Source organism: Carya illinoinensis, chromosome 3 (genome assembly GCF_018687715.1).
Source record: "Carya illinoinensis cultivar Pawnee chromosome 3, C.illinoinensisPawnee_v1, whole genome shotgun sequence".
NCBI classification, from domain to species: Eukaryota; Viridiplantae; Streptophyta; class Magnoliopsida; order Fagales; family Juglandaceae; genus Carya; species Carya illinoinensis.
In genome coordinates this window covers 48,637,101-48,658,519 of record NC_056754.1, presented here as the reverse complement: position 1 = coordinate 48,658,519, position 21,419 = coordinate 48,637,101, and the positions used below count along the sequence as shown (strand labels likewise).

Here is a 21,419-nt window from a genome sequence, read left to right as displayed (position 1 = left end):
AAATAAAATAAAATGAGATCAGTTGAGATGAACTAAATATCTAAACAAGACCTTAGAGGGCTAGTAATCCTCGTCTATCGTAAAAGATTACATCACTAAAATTATTAATATAATTATTAGTTATTAATGATATGATATTAGTAATTACGTAAGAGGATATCTAATACGTGTTAAGTTCAGCTCTTATCAAGCCTTCTCTCCCAAGCGAAACCCCCAACCGGAGTCTCTTTTTCTACTTTTCTCATTGATTTTCTGTCCTTACATCTTCCTCTTGAGTTCCAATCTTCATACCCAACTCCTTAAAACCTCCGCACCATTTCCGATCACCATTGTTTAAGATCTATTGTCGCGAACACACTACACCCCGCAAGCACATTGACTACAATTAGAACCCATTATTGCCTAAAGCCCTTCTAGTCATCATCCCTATACTATACGTGATTTTTTTTTTTTTATTTGCTAAATTATAGAAATTATTCTACTTACCATTTATATATACATCACACATTTTATAAGAAAAAAATTATGTATTGTGTTAATATAGAAATGATGAGTAAAATTTTTTCTACTGCCTTTCTGCACGAACCAAAACAAAAATTCTCATTACTAATCATATCTGAGGCTCGAGTGTCTTGTTTATGAGATTTGTGTGAGCCCCATGCGCTATTATTCTCGAATATTTTTGGCTTTTTTTCTCACTATGGCCTTATCTTTCCTCTCACCTCTCATCTATCTATTATTTTATATATTTTTTTTGGTCCATGTATACTTTCTGGTTCTTGCTTGTTTTTCATGAACTTTAGAGCTTAGATTTGTGCCCTTCGATACCAACCAAAGCTCAAAAAAATAATTTGATTCATGTCGATTCAAATTGAATAAATAAAATACTAAATTGATTTTAGTGAACATTTTGAATTATTTATGAACCGTTTCAATCGGCCTATTTTAGATCAATTTGAACTGATTTAAAATTGTATTTATTTTTAAGTTGTATAACAACTAGATTTTTTTTTTAAAATTTTTTTGTACAAAATATAATAAAACTAAACATATATTAACTTTTTCATCATTGTATTCAATAAAAATTGCAGAAAAATTAAAAGATAAAACGTATAATTCTTTATTTATTTTTTTGGTTGAATATAAAATTATGAATAAAAAATTAAAGAAATGAATGAGTATTTTATATTAAGTTTATGGTTGTGCATAAAATATTAAATTTGTCATGTGTTTATAACTTAATGATCTTTATATCTTTCCTATATAAAGAAAAAATGTCCACTATTAAGATTAAATGCATAAATTACATATTTATTGAAACTATTTCTATTCATATTATATTTTTATTGAAATTATAAATAAATTTATATTTTATACTCTTTTATATATTATATAAAATGCTTGAAGTGTATCTAATATAAGTTTTAATAATTTTTATTAAGATTGAAATATCTAATTCAAAATTATTATAATCACCCAATTTAATTTATTAAATTTTCCGATTTAAACCCGATTCTTTGAAGCCTACGCCACACCACGACATATGAAGTTCCGTTCGACCTTTCCATTTGGCCATATTCACCTTTTGACCAGCGCGTGGTCCCGTGCACCACGAAGCTCCTCCGCATCTCGCATCCCTTTCAGCTTTGGATGCGTTTTCTTTTGAATTTTCAAAAGAAAAGAAGCTATATGTTTACAATTTTCTTTTTTTTGATAAGTATCTGTATGTTTACTATTTTACCAAATAGATTATGGAGATTTAAATCGTTACTGACTAAATAATTTCGTTTATATTGTCACTTTTTTAACATAATGTTCGTGAAATTTCAATTATCTTTGTTCTATTTAAATGCTGAGAAAACACTTTATATATATATTTATTGTCAAAGCAATTTTCTAACTCAATGGTTAACAATTATTCTTATGATATAAACCTGGAGATTATAAAATCATAACTTTTCTCAAAAGTTTAAACTGGTAACAAGAAATATGTATAATTATGTATATTATATTTTTAATAAAAATCGACGGAATAAAAAAATTATAAATAAAATGAGGGATACTATAATTTATGTTGTTGGATATTGATGTCTATGCTCACTAGAACGTTATTTTATTATCAAATTGATGTGTAGAATATATTATTTACATCATTTGATAATATTTGATGTATAAAATTTAAATTTTAAAATTTAATTTTAAAATTAAATTTTACCATATAAATATTTTATTAAGTGTGCTCTATCGATGACACAATTGGTACCTCGTGAAGAACACAAATCTGAACATTCTCATAAATGCTCCTCCCCTTTTTCGCCGGAAGCTCCTTCAATTCCCTAGTGGAGCGCCGTTTAGCCCGTGTGGCTTGTGAATCGGGAACCTCAGATCACGAATCCCTTACCACTTTCCCTTTTCTTTTCCAGAAAGCATGAGCTGGGCCTTGTACAAAAGGCAAGTCCTTATCTGGGTTGTTAGGTAATGGGCCCATGTCACTGCGGCCCATCTCAGAATGACAATAATCTTAGCCCATCACGTTCTTACTACTTTCCTTTGCAATAGCCTTCTGCATGACAACTTTCACTTGAACATGAGAATCACGCCTAGCATGAAACATCTCATCAACTGCTTCACCTTTCGCCATTGTAGCCATGTTTATGCCATTAACCCCCCCTCCCATTTAACTACTACGCTATCTCTGCTGGTAGTGGGTTCTCCACCACCTCCGCATTTAATGACTCCTTAGTAACAGTAGTAACCGCTTCCGGAGATATTGCAGAATCGTTTGACACCAACTATGAGTCGCTGTTATGACCTTCAATGTTGAGATGGACCACCTTAGACGGCTTTCGGCGACCAATCTGATAAGGCGTAGGACTTCCATGACAAAAATCCCGTAGCCATTGACCATATGGCAATAATATCCCATCCGTAGCTTCCATTTGGCAAGCCATGTAGCAGAACTCCAGCAGATGTTCATATGAAAACTTTACCCAGTAAGACCCATTCAATCCCAAGCTAAGTCGCTTCCCCCGTAAAAGAGGTTTAGAAACATCGAGACAGATTCGCACCCTCATGAATTCCCCCTATTCACACTCATCATCCAACAAATCCACCTCCAAAACCTTACTCAGTGATTCGCCAATTTTTCAACCCGTTTTTTACTTCGGGCCATAAGTGAGAGATCATGAATATGCACCCATAAGAGAGCTTCCATCAAATTAATATAATGGGTTTGAAGCAAATCATCAAATTGCTTTAGTAAGACTAATTGCTTGTCAAAAGACCATGGGCCATCATACAAGATCCTCTCCTGATCTTTGACATCCTCAAACTCAACAATAAGGAATTTAGAACCCAAATCCTGCAACCGCATAGCCCTGATTGGACGCCAAATCTTCCTGATGAGAGAAGGGCTCGAACTGTTATTTTTGCAGGAGATGAAGTTTACAACACAAGTTATGGAAGTTTGTAAATATAAATTAGGTTTTACACATTGCTTTTCTATTGATTTCGTGGGGCGTAGTGGGGGTTTGAGTTTGTTGTGGAATTCTAACCTGGGTGTTGAGATTAAGTCATATAGATGCTCATACTAAAATGGAGGATTTAACAGAATGGAGATTTATGGGTTTGTATGGTCACTCGGAAGCCTCTAGTAGATTTTCTACCTGGAATCTCATTAAAACACTTAATTCTTTTGAGCAAAGCCCTTGGTTGTTAGGGTGAGATTTTAATGAAGTGATGCATTTACATGAAAAGCAAGGTGGGAGACCACGACCTATAGATCAGATTGAGGCTTTTAGAGATGTGTTAACAGAATGAAGTTTGGGGCAGCAGGGATAGTAGTCATGGTATGGAAGGGATTCTTAATCTCATTAAGGGATGTGGGGAAGAATTGACAGTATGGAACAGAGTCTCGTTTGGGCATGTTAGGAAAAAACTTAATGAAGCAAGGAATCAGCTTGAGAAAATGCAGCTTATTGACTCTTGTAATCTAGATCTTGGTGGCCTTAGTCATGCTTGAAGGAAAGTTCAGTTGTGGCTTGAAAGAGAAGAGGTGATGTGGCCATGTCTTAGGCGCAATGGTTAGAAGACGGGGACCAGAACACACAGTGTTTCCATTCCAAGGCATCTCTCAGGAAGAATAGAAATTTAATAAGGGGTCTTAAGGATGAGAGGGGAATTTGGCATAAGAGTGTACAACGTGATGAGCTGGTTATTGATTTTTTCAAAAACCTTTTTAATTCTTCCATGCTGGATGATCAGGAGGCTGTTTTGAGCTTTGTTGACAGAAGAGTAACTGATGAAATGAATGTTGAACTCACCAAGCCCTTTGTAGCGGATGAAGTAAAGCTAGCCTTGAATCAAATGCAAACTACCAAGGCACATGGGCCTGATTGCATGCCCACTTTGTTTTTTCAATCATACTGGCACATAGTGGGAGATTCTATTACAACTGCAGTGTTGGATTCTCCTAATATAGGTAAGCTGCCCTCTCAACTAAATCATACACTTATAAGTTTGACTCCTAAGAAGAAAACTTGTGAACTTGTTTCTAATTATCGCCCAATCAGCTTGTGTAATATGATTTATAAGCTTGTTTCTAAGGTCATTGTGAATAGAATGAAGGCTTTTTTACCTGCTATCATATTGGAGTCTTAGAATGCTTTTGTGGGGGGAGGACTGATTAGTGACATTGTATTGACAGCTTACAAATTAGTGAATTATCTAAGAAATAAAAGGCATGAAAATAAAGGGTATTTCTCTTAAATTGGATATGAGTAAGGCATAAGATAGAGTTGAATGAGGTTTTTAGAGAAAATCATGCTCAAATTGGGGTTTGCAACCAGATTTGTTAATCTCATTATGGAATGTGTTAAAACTGTCGCTTTTTCAGTTTTACTTAATGGGAATGCTTATGGACCCATTTTACCTACAAGGGGCATTAGGCAAGGGGATCCGCTTTCCCCTTACCTTTTTCTCTTTTGCACTGAAGGTTTAATAGCCTTATTGAGAGATACGAAGGTAATGAGGAATTTGATAGGAGTGAAATTTTGTAGAGAGGCACCAATGGTAACACACCTCCTCTTTGCTGATGATAGCATACTTTTTTGTCGAGCTGATGTTGATACAACTAATTTTATTCAGGGTTTGTTAGATAAATATGAAATGGCTTATGGGCAAAAGGTGAACAAAGGGAAAACAACCATGGTTTTTTCTAAAAATGTGGATGCTATCAAACAACGAGAGTTGTTGCATTTATGGGGCGTCAGTACTTTTCAACAGTATGAAAAATATTGGGAGATCTAAGTCTCAAGCATTTGATAAGGTGTGGACAAATTTGCAGAGTTGGAAAGAAAAACTCCTTTCTCAAGGGGGTCGAGAGATTCTTATAAAAGCAGTGGCTTTATCTATACCCACTCACTCAATGAGCTGTTTTAAATTACCTTTGACTTTGTGCCAGGAACTTGAAAGGATGACATCGAGATTTTGGTAGGATCAAAGAAGTAATGAGAAGAAAATTCACTAGTTAAATTGAAAGAAATTATGTCTGTCAAAATTTCGAGGTGGGATGGGGTTTCGGGATTTACACTTGTTTAATATGTCATTATTGGCTACGCAAGGGTGGAGGTTATTGCAAAATGAGAATTCCTTGATGCAAAGAATATTTAAGCCAAATATTACCCTAACTGTACATTTTTCCAAGTTTCTTTAGGCCCTAACCCTTCCTAAGCTTGAAGAGGCATTTTTGAAGCAAGGAGATGGCCTTTGGAAGGGTGTAGGTGGCGAGTGGGAAATGGTAAATCAGTGAAGATTTGGAAGGATTCTTGGTTACCTGGCCTTAGACTCTTACAACCTACTTTGGGTGGTAGAAATGGGCCAGTTGTTGATGAAGAAACTATAGTGGACAGTGATGCTACTACTAAGACATGGAATGCATGGTTGGTTAGAGCTCTCTTTAATCCAAGTACAGTTGAGGAGACCCTAAAGATTCGATTTTCAGCAACTTAGTGTATGGATAGGTGGATTTGGGACAAGGAAGCAAATGACAAGTTCTCTGTCAAGAGTGCTTATAAGCTGATTCAGAATTTCCAATAGCTATCTAAGTGGCAAGCTCCCCCAGATGGTTTTCTTAAAGTAAATGTAGATGGAGCAGTTTTTGCTGATTTGAGGAAAGCTGGAGTTGGGATTTTTTTGCGAGATACAAGTGGAGGAATTGTGATGGCTGCAAGTAAGAATGAGTTAGAAGTGGATGAGGCAGCCACAATTGAATCAATTGCTGTTTTGAGAAGGCTACAGCTATGCCTCCCACTTGGCATTCCAAAACTAATTATTGAAAGTGATTGTCTTAATGTAATTCAGGAGCTACAATCTGCAGAAGATTCTTATGCAAGTGCTAGTAATTTGATCAATGATGCCAAGAATCTGATGATGCGTTTCCAAGAAGTCCGAGTTCAACATGTTAATAGGTTGTGGAATGGGGTAGCTCATTCTTTAGCTAGACATGCTTGGAACGTTGTCGGTATCAATTTATGGTGGGAGCAGATCCCTTCTTTTGTTCATCATGCTTTATGGTTTGATAACAATTGATGCATTGATGCTATTTTCAATTGAATGAAGTTCTGTTTATCCAAAAAAAAAAAAAAAAAAAAAAGGTATGCTCTACACCCCAATTCCAAAATAGTACCATTCTTGATGAAAATTTACTTATTACAAAGCGCTTAAAATTCTTCATTTTTGTTACAAGGTGGAAAGAAGGTAAAGAATATCCCTTTTCTATGCGTCTATGCTCCTTTTTATACTACCATATTGTAATGGTACATGTTTTGTCTTGTCTTTGTAAAAGATATCTACGGTTAGATCATGTCACACACATACATATTTGTTTATATGTATGTGTGTGTACATTATATATATATATATATATATATATTTAAAATAAAAAATAAAGTCTACAGTCTCGTTTGGTTGTAAGACTCAATTGAGATCAATTCAGTTTAGTCTAATTTTAAATTGAGTTTAACATCCAAACACTTAACTATCAAATTATTAAACTCATCTCAATTTAAAATCTCTTTACATGTGGGATCGACAATCTTTTTCAACTCAACACCTCTTTATATGCTAAATCTACAATATTTTTCAACTTTTCATAAATAGTACTAAACTTATCTTAACATCAAACATATCTAAACTCATTTTAAATGGGACTCACATAACTCATTCAATCAACTCAATTTAATACTATTAATAAAAAACTCAGTCTAGTTCAGTTTTACTCAACATCCAAATGCAGCTGTACATCTTCCCAGCAACTTAAACTTTTTAGGAATTTGAACCATGAATCTATATTTTATCCAATTTAATTTAATATTTCACGTGTTAGACCCACTTATTGAGGGAGAGTCTGGCCTACACATGAGAGAAAAGTGTTAAGATATAAAAAAGTCTATATCTTTCCATCAACTTAAACTTTTTGAACAAGTGATAATTTCACACACACACACATATATACACACATATATATATATATATATATATATATACTGTATAGGAAAAAACTTTAGACCTTATATATTCTATGTATATAAATCACAAGCTTATTGAGGCCCAAGTTCCTTCGAAATTTTTGAATGAATCGAACTTTTAAAATACGAATATCTTTGCAACTCAAAAAGTGGATGGAGACCAGATAAAAAATAATGAACTTGAAATTAAATTCATATGGTAAAACTAATTTAGTTACTCCGCTCTTGAATAAACCTATAAGAATTATATTTAATATTGTGTTGCTCAAAAATTATATTATATTTTTTTATAAGAAATTCGAACATATTGTGCAGCGGATATGCGAAAAGAGTTGTGTACATCCAACCATGTTTATCCAAATACACTACAAATCATATTATCATACAAGTAGAGAGAACTCACCCGGATTCGAAAATGAATCTTTTAATCCATCCACCTCTATAAGCTTTTATGGATGGAGTATATAGGTTCTGTTTAGATTTTGATTCATATTGGTTCGTATTGTGGGAGGCTGGGATTCTTCCATTTATTTATAATGAGAAATTGTCATAGAGTGCACAATAATTCTACACTCATTTTGAAAAAAACGAGTAAATATAATATTTATATGAAAAAAATAATTTTTTAATAATAAACTTACTTCTTCTTTTTTCTTCCCAAAAAAAAAAAAATGTGTTACACTTGCACAACTCTCTCTCTCTGGCTTTTTTGTTTTGTTTTTATTTTTCAGAATTTGAACCTACCTCATGTGACAAAACTGACGGCAATTTAAGAAGCTGAGACAATAGGGGCATGTTCTATGGGATTGTGCAGCTGCAGGGGATGTATGGAGTACTTGTTGCTGGAACCAAAAACATGGCAGTAAGGTTGATGATTTTCGGGCTCTGGTTAAAGTTGCATTCTTTACTTGATCGTGGAGGATATGGTGGAGAAGAAACTTGGTTATTGATGGAGACCTTTTAATGGAATCGGATGCTCTGGTCAGTAATGCTGAAGAGGCATTACAAGAATCTCAGAATGCAGTGAAGGATGGGCAGGGGCGTCAAATAGCAAGACTTTTAAGAATACGTAGAAATGGGAACAAAACTAAAGGAAGTATATTGGTAGAGGGATTGCGGTAAGGGACTGTGAAAGGCCAAGAGACGTGATTGCCACACTGAGATCATCACAATTTTATTGTATTAATCCCAGTGGTAGCAGAAGCTAAGGCAACTCTAACTGCAGCAATTTTCTGATGGTAACTGGGACTTACAAAGGATTTTCCTTCACATGAGGAAAGTGAATCTCATTAGCTATGGTCATCTGAAAGAAGAAACCTAGGTCATTCTTTTGTGTATATATGCAGAGTTGGGCTGTAACTCATGGGCGCAGAGAAGCAAAAATGGTGGCTCATTTATTAGCTAAGAATGCATTATCTCGAGGAAGATGTTACTAATGTTGAGGAGACATCGGAATGTTCCCAATCCATTTTAATGGCTGAAACTGAAAGTTTGTTTGGTTAATGGAAAATGCATTTTGATTCCAATAAAATTAAATGCGTCCCTAATCTATTGTAATGGCTGAAAGTTTGTTTGCGATCAATGGATGGTAACGACATAAAAGCATCACATTTTCAGCATTTCACATTGCTGTACAAATTCCACAGACGTTCATTCTTCTAATACTCTGTATCTCTGTATTTAGATCAACTTAAGTATTAGCAAAAATGAAACCTATGATCTGGCTGTTAAATATGTGAAAATGATCAAACCCTTTATTGCATATGATCTCTTTACATTACAAGAACCAAAAAGGCCAATAAAAATTGCTGCAAGTTCTCCTCATTAATCAGAGGAGAAAATACATAAAGAATTTATATCAAATACATCAGCAAGTTGGAGCACCAAGAGATAAGGGAAATCAATGGACTAGGTATGTGACTGCAAGGGCCACAAGTAGAAGAACGTAGGCAATCCCTTGATCTAACGCCGCCCCTGAATTAACAAACAAGAACAGCAAGAAATAAGTACCAATACTTACTAATTAAACTCAGATTGGTTTACCCAAAATTGGAATACTAGGAAAACAAACAAAGATTCATAGGATTACTTAATACTTACCATCGCTGAATGGACCCCCGGGTGCCGGAGCCAAGGTCTGAGCTTCTGATAGCAGCAAAAGCGTAGAGAGCACAAAGGCAATGACTGAGAAAGCGTAAGATCTCATGGAATTCATCTTCAAGATATCGGTATGAAACTGCTGAAGAAGAAGGAATGAAAAAGATGAATTTGGATTCAAACTACGAGCTGTGTGAGGAAGGGGGTTGAGAAGATGGGAGGGGTTAGGAGGAATTGTGCGGTCTTTATAGGTGGCCGTAGGCGTGCGGTTTAGGTGCGTTTTGAACAACATGTGCAGCTTCCGAGAAAGTGAAGGGATTAGTGTGAGTAGGTTGGAAGGAACGCGCGGAGGACGCGAAGGAGGTCTTTTTACTCGGTTGGCGGCATTTTTGACCGAGTAGCAAACGACAGGGACACGAAAGTGGCTTGGAAGGGTCGTTGGGTTGGACTAGGATACTGCCCTCTTGTCGTTTCATGTTTTGTTTCTCAGAGGAATTTCCAGAAGACAATTTTGACGGGAAAAATGTAATAAATGCTTTGCTGGGATGGCATTTACCGTCGGATTATACCTTGTGGAAACATGTTGAATTCGTGGGAAAGGCGTGAAAGATGGGGTGCTTGGAGTTGAGAGTCCAAGTTGTTAGGCTTTATGACAAGTTGAACGAGAAAAAGAAGAGAGGATGTTATAGAAGCTTCACCACAATTGCAGCCATTGACAATTTGAAAATCCCGTGTGAAATTATGACAAAAACTTGGAAAAATACATATATTCACACCAAATATATGGGAATGATCCCAATAAACTTTTTCAAAAAATTATCACAAAACAAAAAATAATAAAACACAAACCAAAAAAATACTCCAATTAAAGTGTGTCTGTCCCATTTTCCTTGAAGTTGTACCAAGAAAGTTTAGGATTTTTAACGTGATGAGTCCTTAAATCAAATATAAATTATATAAAAATAATTTTATAAACTGACGTAAATTTATGTAATTAGTTAAATTTATTTTATAATAAAAATAATTTTATAATTTAACGTACATTAAATCATATTAATTTATAAGATTATTTTTATTAATTCTTTTGTGACTAAATTAATTTCTATAATTTATATTTTAAAAGAGGAAAATATAAGAAAATTGAGAAGAAACTTATAAAAGAATGACTTTTATGAGATTGGCGAGAACATTAATCGTAATGATTTGAAGACTTTTCTTACTGGAAACTTTTGGAAGGGGCACATCTGGAAGGCTGTCCCAAAACAAATGGACAAAAAAAGGCTTTGAAAATTTGAATGGGATGTACATGTTTATCAGCCAGCAGAAGAAATGTGAACATGAGCATTTGGGTCATTTTCAAAGCAGGTATCCCGTACAAGTCAAATTAGAATGTCAAAAATATTGGAGGATTTTAATACGCCACGTTTTTAGAATAGTCTAAAAGGGATAGCAGCAGCTAACAAAAATGTGATCATATAAAGAAACTTCTTTCCAGTTTCAACAGTACCAACTAGTTTTTGCCCCGACTCCATGCCATAGGGGTGTTCAACCGGATCCAGATCCGGATATTCGGCCATAACCGGATCCGGATCCGGCTTTTAAAAACCGGGCGGTTATCCGCCCGGATTCACCCGGATTCCAATCCGGGCGGATAACCGGATTTAATCCGGATATCCGGATTATAACCGGATACCCGGTTTTTTGAAAATTTTACCTTAAAACCCGGATATCCGGGTTATAACCGGGTTTAATCCGGGTTTTTTTTTTTTTTTTTTTCAAAGACTTTAAAACTCTAAAAAAAAAATTTTAATCTGATATCCTGTTTCAATTGCCCAATTTGTTTTAAAAAATAATTTAAACACATTTTATAAGTTTAAAAAAAAAAAAAGTAAATTAAAGAACAAAATAAATAAAAATGCAAAATAGATAATATTTTTGTTTAAATCTCAATGCAAAACAGAAATTTACAAAGAACAAAATAAAACATAAATTTACAAAGAAAAAAATAAATAATAATACATTATACCTAATTAAACTAATATAATGCTGCTACTATTTCAAAAAAAACAAAAAAAAATTACAATGAGGAACCAAATCAGGTCCAAATCAGCATCAATCTGGACTTTAGGCTATCTTCGTCTATCAGGTCCAAATCAGCATCAATCTGGACTTTAGGTGAACTTTTTGTGGCCTTCTTGGTAGCAAACGAGGAACCAATCTTCCAAGAAGGTTTCTTAGCCTTGACCTGGGCAAAGAGGACACCAAAATTCAACTGACTAGCCAAACATCAATGTTCAAGAAACTGTATAATCAATGTTCAAGAATTTTTTAGACTTTCATTTTACAATAAAAGAACTAACTCAGAAAACCCATTAATAGAGCTTAGTTGAAACAAGGTGTGTAAAAGCAACTTCAGCCTCTTCTATATTAAAAAATATCATTAATCAAGCTTTCTATTAGTTTTGAAAGCATACCCTTTGAATGATCAAGCAATGTTCCAGCTGTTGCTGAATAAATCAACTCCCATGTTGATCAATACTGAATTAAACACGAATCCAAGATTATTACTTTCACAACAAAGAGTAAACAAAAAAAAAATAGCAATGTCATTTAACAAGAACTGGTTGATTTTAAAAGAATGAGATCAAAGGAAGCCAAGGCTTACTGTCATCTCAACAGTACTATTGCTGTTCAGGACAGTGAATTTCCAATCAGGAACGTATGTCCCATAAATTACAGCCAAGTAAACAATAAGAACACTTGCTGCCACAAGCCTGAAAATTAGAACAGAGAACAATTTTAAAATCGACTTTATTAGGAAATTTTTCTCATGAATTTAAGACAAAAAACACTTCCACAATATTACCAGTGCCAAAAGTACAACTTGAATACAGAGAACCAGCTGGACGCTGGATCCTTGCCTCGGGCATCTGTTGAAAAGATTTCCACCAGTGCCACAACCAAATATCCAATAAGCCCATTTATGGTCAAAAGCAGAATAATACTAATAATAAAAGACAATGCAATGTGAAATATTTCTCTGACAGGCTAACAGGATATCTAAATTTCAGGTTAGGCCAAAAGATTTATGGTAATATCAGAGCTTCTTCTAACTCAAAAACAGTGTCACATGAAGACTACAGGGATAAACTAGATTAAAATGTATGCTGCTTTCTGCTTTAGTCTTGGGCTATAAGGAAAGGTGAGGGAAAGGTAACTAGATTATATATATATGTGCAGGTAAGTTTCACTTTCGTGTGGGCATGCAGTGGGCTTGCTGAAGCCTGCAGGCAACCGTATGATTATGCATATATGGGTGATATATATGTAGTATCTGATCTTTGAATAAAACCTGTATATGGCGTTTGGAATATGTTTTAAGAAGTTGCAAGCTGTGGTGAGTGTTTATCCAATTATATATCCGTAATATATATGCCTATGCCTGGATCAAAACTTTGTTAAATTTGAGTTCATCATCTCGATTTGCTTATTAAATGGCTGGTTGTTTTCAGATATAAAATTATAATCATTGATTCATTATTAAATTATATAATTTGTATAAAGTTCAATCAACTTATAATAAGAGCCAACTTTTCCACTAAGCAAGTTAGGTGGCTGTCTAAGGCTCTACAGTGGAAGAAGACTCAATAAATTAAAATGAGAAGTAATAAAAAAAATTGAAAAAAAAAATGAAATATCTAAACTCTCAAAGAGACATTAATACTGCTAAGATTAAATAAATTATCTCAACTTCAATAAAATAAGCCAAAGACATTTGAGAAACCAAACAGCCCACGCCAAGGAAGAAGGGACTGCTATATTTTCAAACAGCGAAAACCCCTCCCATGTTTACATTTCCTACCTTATATTGGGCTTAATCGAAGAGACTCCAAAGACTAACAACACAGAATATATGAATAAGTGATCCACGAAAACCCCTCTCGCAAGCAGGCAGAATAATGCTAACAACACAGACAATGTTGGGGTCACCTTTATCGTGGGAGCACATCACTAATCAGGTACTTAACCCAAAAAAAAAAAAAAAAAAAAAAAAAAAAAAAAAAAAAAAAAAAACCAACTGAGAGAGAGGCAGAGACAAATCAAACACAAACCCAGAAAAAAATCTAACTAAACCGATAGAGAGACAGAGACAGAGAGACCAAAAGCATGAAAAAGGAAATCCAACCAAACCGAGAAAAAAAATCTAATACAAACCCAAAAAAAAAAAAGCCAATACAGACCTAAGCGAAAATCCAATACAAACCCAGAAAAAAAAAAACCAACCAAACCGAGAGAGAGATAGAGAAAGAGAGATTAACATACCGTATGCTTCGAGAGAGTTGAGAGACAGCGATGAGAGACGGCACGGCTAGGGTTGAGAGAAGACTGAAGTTGAGTGAGGCTTAGCAATCCGTTCGAGCCTTCGAGAGAGTTGAGAGGAAAAGAAATGAAAGAGACCGCAACGGTATCGTTTTCGGCAAAAATAAAACCATGCGGATCCGTAACCCGGTTACGGATTACCGGGTTTTACAACCGGATCCGTGTTTTATAAATCCGCCCGGGAGTAATCCGGGCGGATAACCGCCCGGATTCACCCGGATCCGGATTTCCGGACCGGATCCGGAAAAAATCCGGTCCGGATGCACACCCCTACCATGCCATATCCATATCACTCATATCATATAATTTGATTTGCAAACAGGTGTAAATAACACACTATCTATATTAAGATAGAAAAATGAAAAAGACATGGTGTGCCTTTACGATATCTAAATACAATTATGAAGTTGTTTGAAAGGTCTATCCCACGACTTCTCTGCAAATGTCGATGGAAAAGATTGTTTTAATTGTGGCAAATGAATCCGGGTCGAAAACTGCTATTGAGATAAACTGTTATCGACCACTTAGCGGAGAAAGAAAATCGCAAAATATGGTTGTTAAAGGTACGTGGTTTGATTAATATCATCCCAACTTTTAAAATGGAGGTTTAGAGTTCAAAACTTTTGAAATTTTTAATGTATTCCTGTAAAATTATAAAATTATTTATTAATTTTCTTGAACAAATTGGTTAGATTTCAATATTATGATTATTAAACGAATCAAATACTTAAAAAAAATAAACAAACTTGTACAATATAATGATTGGTTATAAATGAAAATCCTTTAAAGAATTCTTTAAAGGTAAAACCCAACGGGACAGCCAAACTTAGAAAAATCAATTTTATTGTTTAAAAATTAATTACAAGTAATTCTCAATTACAAAACTTTTGTTACTTAACTTTCTTATTTGTCCAGACAGATGACTTATTTGTCTTCTACAATAATAGCAGCCAGAACCTCTGACAATTTTCAAACTATTAAATTTTCTCCTAAAACTCCAGTGGCTAAAATTCAATCAAAGGTCATTCACAACTTGAAGCACGATCACACTTAAAGAGAGACCACAAATATAAAAATTCGTTAAGAAACTTTCTCACCAAAATATGCACTAGAAAGTGCTCTAGAAAATATGGAGATCTGAATATCTGCATATCCTAATCAATAGGATCTCTTAAATAAACAATCTGGAAAGAGTTCTAGTTGACGTAGGATTCTACTGATAGATAGAATCTATCGCGAGGATGTCTCCTGACAAATTACTGACATTTTGCGATAACTCTCTTCTGCAGTGATTGATTTCTGTTCAGTTTTTATTCTGGGTAAATGCAGATCTTCATGAATTCGATTTTTATCTAAATAACTTATCTAAACAATCTCTAAGATTTCTAAATAAACTCAATATAATGCGATGAGTACTTAAATCAAGTAGAAATTACATAAAAATAATTTTATAAATTGACGTGGATTTATGTGATCAATTAAATCTATTTTATAATAAAAGTAATTTTATAATTTGATGTATTTTAAATTATATTAATTTGTAAAATTATTTTTATTAATTTTTTTGTGACTAAATTATTTTCTATATTTTATATTTTAAAAGAGGAAAATATAAGAAAATTGAGAAGAAACTTATAAAAGAATGACTTTTATGAGATTGGCGAGAACATTAATCGTAATGATTTGAAGACTTTTATTACTGGACACTTTTGGAAGGGGCACATCTAGAAGGCTGTCCCAAAACAAATGGACAAAAAAAGGCTTTGAAAATTTGAATGGGATGTACATGTTTCTCAGCCACCGGAAGAAATGTGAACGTGAGCATTTGGGTCATTTTCAAAGCAGGCATCCCATACAAGTCAAATTAGAAGGTCAAAAATATTGGAGGATTTTAATACGCCACGTTTTTAGAATAGTTTAAAAGGGATAGCAGCAGCTAACAAAAATGTGATCATATAAAGAAAATTCTTTCCAGTTTCAACTAGAGGTGTTCATCCGGATTTTAATCTGAAAATTTAGATAGATCCAAACCAAAACTCAGATTTTAAATTCAGGCCGAAATTCGGACTGGGTTAGCCCGGGTCAGAAATGAGCCGGAACCCGGATAGATCCGAATTTTTCAAAACCTGGATTTTGGGTTCCGGATTAAATCCGGTTTTGTTTTTTTAAGCCCATATATAAACCTAAATATATATCTAATGTGAAAATATTTTCACATGTGGCTCTGATTTTTTTAATAAAAAACAAAAGAATAAATTTGATTGTCTTTAGAGGTTGAAAAATATCAACTACTATATCAAAGTTCCACTTAATTTGCCTCTAATAAAAATGCATGTAAAACAAAAAAAAATTCCAATATTCTTCTATGCAAAGTATGCATGCATTACAATACAATCCATTACATATTATATTATTTGTTATTTCTACATTACATTACAAAATACTAAATTACAATATATGAATTACAAAACCAATGATTTAATTTCCACACCAAATAGCAACTTCAAAGTGATTGGCCTCAAAGTGATCCTGCAAAAAATAAAATAGAATGAAAATTGTAAATGCATCAGTGCAAATGCACGCTACTGCGTCGCCATATTCTGGAGGAACCCAAACAACCTTGACAATGCTGTCCTCGTGTACCTGCGAAAGGTTCGGTGAGATAAGTCATGGATATCAAGAGTTACCATAGAAACTTAATTTTTTTGAAAAGTAAATGGTAGTATTAATAAGAATAGGCAAAGCCCAAATATACAATAGAAACTTAATTTCAACAAGCCAAGTTCTCAGATGGCAAACTAGTGAAGCTACGTACATGCACCATAGATAGGAATGCATGCTTGCAAAAGACAAGAAAAGCATCCAGTAAATCCAGTGGGTGGTTTTAGCAATATGAACTGTATTATCATCCAAATTGCACTTGCATGGCTTATTCTAAGCATAGTAGAACCTAATTCCTCTTCTAGGGTGTATATCTAACAATTGCCCCACTTCTTTTTGATCGGTAAAATACACTTCTTAATATCATAACTTTAACTCGGACGAAAATGACAACAAAATGCTCTTATATCTAAGTATCAATTACCCAAGACTGACTCGCATTACACTCAAGCATAGTCTCCTCAACGTGAGTAAGATTAAATACGCCTCAACTTATGCGGAACTTTGCTTTTTGGATGTGTGATTTATGTAATCAAGAACAAATGCACACTACAACAAAAAACATATTTTGGGACGAAAATTTTCGTCCCAAAATATATCGATTTCGTTCCGAAAGATTTTTTGGGACGAAAAAATTTCGTCCCAAGGTCGTCCCAACATCACTGTTCCAGAAGATATATTGGGACAAAAATCACAATTTCGTCCCAAAATATATCTTTTGGAACGATTTTGAAAGTGACCGTTCGATACCGTTTGAACGATGGATTTTTTTGTCACGGTTAAAATTCGTCCCATAATTGCGTTCGAATGCTTCTCATATACCGTTCGAACGTTAATGTTTCTTTTGAACGGTTATCAAGATACGTTCAAACGATCAGTAGAAATACGTTCGAACGTTAAATGAGACGATCGAACGGTATAAGAGATCGAACGGTGATGATCAACGTTCGAACGATATGGTAATGTCATGCGTTTGAACGGTTTTTTGAGCATCTGGTATCGTTCGAACGGTTTGCGAGTTGACGTTTGAACGTTACATTATCGTTTGAACGGCATGCCCATTAATGTTCGAATGTGACTCGGTCGTTCGAACGGATATTTTTTTATTAAAACCAATAATTATAAAAAAACTAAATAGACATCCATATTATTTGAAAAATATAAATTAAGAACTGTTTAATTACTCACAAAAGTTTTATAATAAGTGCGAAGAAATAAATAACCATAAAACTAGCATTGTTCATACATAATTAGATAATGTCATAAGCTAGACGTAAAAAACCATCAGTTGGTTGGAGGCATGTACTGTTGCATAAGCTGTTGCATTTGGAGTTGCATATCTCTCCTGAACTCTGCTTGTTCTTCTTCATGTTGTTTGAGGCGCATCTCCATGTCTCCTTGTCTCGCCAATTGAGCCTCTAACTCTTGTTGTTTTGCAATCAATTCTTCAATTCTACGATTCGCATTCTCTTGAACTATAGAGGCAGACCCGGAAGAAGAGGAAGAGGGAGAAGGTTTTACACAGCGACCCAAACCCCTCAAATATCCTGAACGTTCACCCAGAACTTGTGTAAAAATCTCAACATCTGTATTTGAGGAACTTTGATCTGACGCAGATTCAGCACGCAGGGCAACCATTTTATCCTACACATAAGAAAAAGAGTTAATATCATCATAAATATTCAAATATATTTATTTAAAACAAATTATAATACTTACATAATTTTCACAGGCATCAGGATGACTCCACTCTCCATTACGATTAGTATGTGATGCAGCATATAATTTTGTCAGATCATAATTGGCATCTGAATCTTGCTATAATAAAGATTTGTTAAGATATAAAGTCATTATGATTGATATATTCAGTTAACTATATACAAATGAAAGAATAGCAATACCAATTTTTTAGAGAGGCGGTGGAAAGATCTTGAGCCTGCATGATGAGTAATCTTCAATTTTGATCTATTTGTTTTGTTTATAGAACTTCGCTCCTACATAAGAATTGAAAATATTAGAAAGCGAAATTAAAAATAGGACTAAAATAATTAAATTAATTATACCTTATATGATGAATCCTCAAACATGTCACAAAGTTTTTCCCAATCAGAAGGTTGCACATCTTGAAAAGGATGTTGGCGTGCTTCTTCACTATTCTCAAACTTATTATAATGCTCATGACACCTCGCCTTATACTTGCGGAATGCATTACTCATAAGCTCTTCCACAGTTTTACGCTCCTCTCTTCGACCAAAATTTAATTCGAAATCATCCTTACAGAAAAAAGTTTGGACAAAAATATTATCATTTATAATATTCTAACTTTAAAGTAAAATAAAATTATAAGTCCAATTAAATTTCATTTATTAAACATTACCAAACAACGCTTCTTGATAAGGTCCTTAACATCTTGGGGGAATTTCTTCCATGAACTTGTTGCCAAAGGTGCATAAGTTCGTGTAAGAGCACCCACATGCGATGCAAGCCAAGCTGCTGGTTGTCCTTCGCCTCCGGTATGTTCATCAAGAATGTTAACTTTGATCTTACCCACCTTACGATATTTTTCCAACGTCACGCCTCTCGTAGTGCCTCGACCTTGACGAGATTGTACTGTGAAGTCATCATGATATATAACATTATAATCAATTTTCTATTATAATCTTAATTAATAACTTTTATGACTATTAGAATTTTACCTTGTTCTGTAGAGTCAATCTCTAATGGTGAGTCTGAAGGAGAGCTAGGAACAGGTGGAGATGGGTTGCGCACTTCCTTTCTCTTCGGAGGCATAATTTCAAAAAACTGATACAATATTCATTAAGTAAAATAGTGCTCATCATCACGTAATGTGAAAATATAATTCGTCAATCACTATCTGTATCAGTATCATTTGACAATTCAGTCTCATCTTCTGTAGATAGTTCAGATGAATCAACACTTTGCTCAAGTGTCGCATCAACAATTTCAGCCTCAATATCTTCGCTATTCAATGGAATCATCTCATACTGGCTCAAATCCACAAACAAATTAAAGACGGGCTGACTCTCTTGGTATGCTTCTTGAGTAGAGGCATCATCTTCTTCTTCATCTCGCCCTTCTGCTTGAGGGATAACATCATATATATTTCTTGGAGCATATTTTTGTACTACTCGCCATTGAGTTCCCAACTTTGGGTCATCTAAGTAGAATACTTGAGATGCTTGAGAAGCTAAAATAAATGGATCATCCTCGTACCATTTTCTTGATGTATTAATACTCAAGAAATATTCATCATCACGGACTCCAGTTCGAGGATTGCTTAAATCCCACCAATCACACTTAAACAGATACACTGCAAGCTCCCCCAAATATTTCATTCCAATTATATCAACAATCACTCCATAGAAATCAATATTTTCTCCATCATGACTTCTCTCAACTAGGACACCACTATTTTGTGTTTTCCTATAATGATCTCGATCTATTGTGTGATACCTACTACCACGAGAAATACATGCAGAATATCTTGTAGCCCATCTCGATGGGCCACGCGCTAATGCATACAATTCATCTGATATATCGTTTGGATTATTGGCATGCATTTGTACAACCTACATATTAAGTAAAACGTCTATTATATCAATAAAAAAAAACAATCAATATTTTCTATTTGTATTGAATGAAGTGTCGCATATGTAATGTCATTACCCGTTGTTCAAACCATCTCGGAAACTCCTCTTCATGTTTCCGGTCTATATCATTTACTCCTAGTTCCTTGAGCATGTTAATATGATCACTGAAATTGATGATTACTACATGTATTTTATATTATTAGAATTTTGCGAAAGTAAATGAGCGAATACTAAATTAAGAAAAGATTAATACTTACTTCAAGTAAATCTCTATGTCAGGGCAATTGTTCAGCACGTACCACTGAGCTTTCTCAAACTCTCTTCCACATAAGTCATAACCACGCACTGCACCAAGTGGACGTACTTGTTGGGAAAACACGGAAAACACATTTCGTTGTCTTGCTCTGTCAACGTCAAAGTTTCTTTCTGGCCGATCAAACCTAGTGTCAACTCCGTGGAAATATTTGGAACAGAAGGTATGCCACTCATCATCAATATATGCTTCTGCAATTGATCCTTCTGGGCGAGCTTTATTACCAACTGTTCGTTTCAACTTCCCAAGAAATCGTTCAATGGGATACATCCATCTATACTGAACTGGTCCTGCAAGTCGAGCCTCACGTGGCAAATGGACGGCCAGGTGAACCATGACATCGAAAAATGACGGTGGGTAAATACTTTCTAGCTTACACAATATGATGGGAATTTCCCGTTCCATTCGATCCAAAGCTTCTACATTTAATGTCCGTGCACATAAGTCTTTGAAAAATAAACCCAACTCAGTCAAAGCCACGCGCACGTCTCTAGTCAAGTACCCACGTATACCAATAGGCAAGATACGCTGCAAAAGGACATGACAATCATGACTTTTTAACCCAGTTATTTTCCAGTCATTTGTTCGCACACACCTTGTCAAATTCGAGGCATAACCATCCGGTAATTTAATTTTCATTATCCACTCACAAAAAGTAGCCCTTTCATTCCTTGACAATGTATACCACCCAATCGGCATGTAAACGGACGAACCATTTTCTTGCAACTGCATTTCCGGTCTTATTCCCAACCGCTTCAAATCCTTCCTTGAGTTTAATGTATCCTTCGTTTTTCCTTCAATTGACATCAATGTTCCCAATACGGATTCGCA

General features: G+C 34.6%; 1 protein-coding gene and 1 long non-coding RNA gene across 2 annotated transcripts; both read right to left on the bottom strand.

Moving 5' to 3' along the window:
* Positions 1 to 9,260: 9,260 nt before the first annotated feature.
* Positions 9,261 to 9,930, bottom strand: LOC122305030 (arabinogalactan protein 20-like). Its single transcript, XM_043117296.1, has 2 exons — positions 9,627 to 9,930; positions 9,261 to 9,500 (listed from the first exon to the last, which is right to left on the bottom strand). Exons 1-2 carry the CDS (start codon positions 9,913 to 9,915, stop codon positions 9,427 to 9,429), a joined length of 363 nt encoding a protein of 120 aa, XP_042973230.1. The 5' UTR covers positions 9,916 to 9,930; the 3' UTR covers positions 9,261 to 9,426.
* Positions 9,931 to 11,627: 1,697 nt separating this feature from the next.
* On the bottom strand, positions 11,628 to 12,577 carry LOC122303036. Its single transcript, XR_006240590.1, has 4 exons — positions 12,490 to 12,577; positions 12,289 to 12,397; positions 12,098 to 12,161; positions 11,628 to 11,868 (listed from the first exon to the last, which is right to left on the bottom strand). It is a non-coding gene; the product is annotated as an uncharacterized LOC122303036 (long non-coding RNA).
* Between the last annotated feature and the right edge of the window lie 8,842 nt (positions 12,578 to 21,419).

What these genes read in the sequence shown, in the direction of transcription:
- LOC122305030 (XM_043117296.1), bottom strand. Translation starts at nt 9,915, where the DNA reads ATGTTGTTCAAAACGCACCTAAACCGCACGCCTACGGCCACCTATAAA. An exon ending in CGGGGGTCCATTCAGCGATG is followed by an intron (nt 9,501 to 9,626) that starts GTAAGTATTAAG and finishes TTGTTAATTCAG; the next exon opens with GGGCGGCGTTAGATCAAGGG.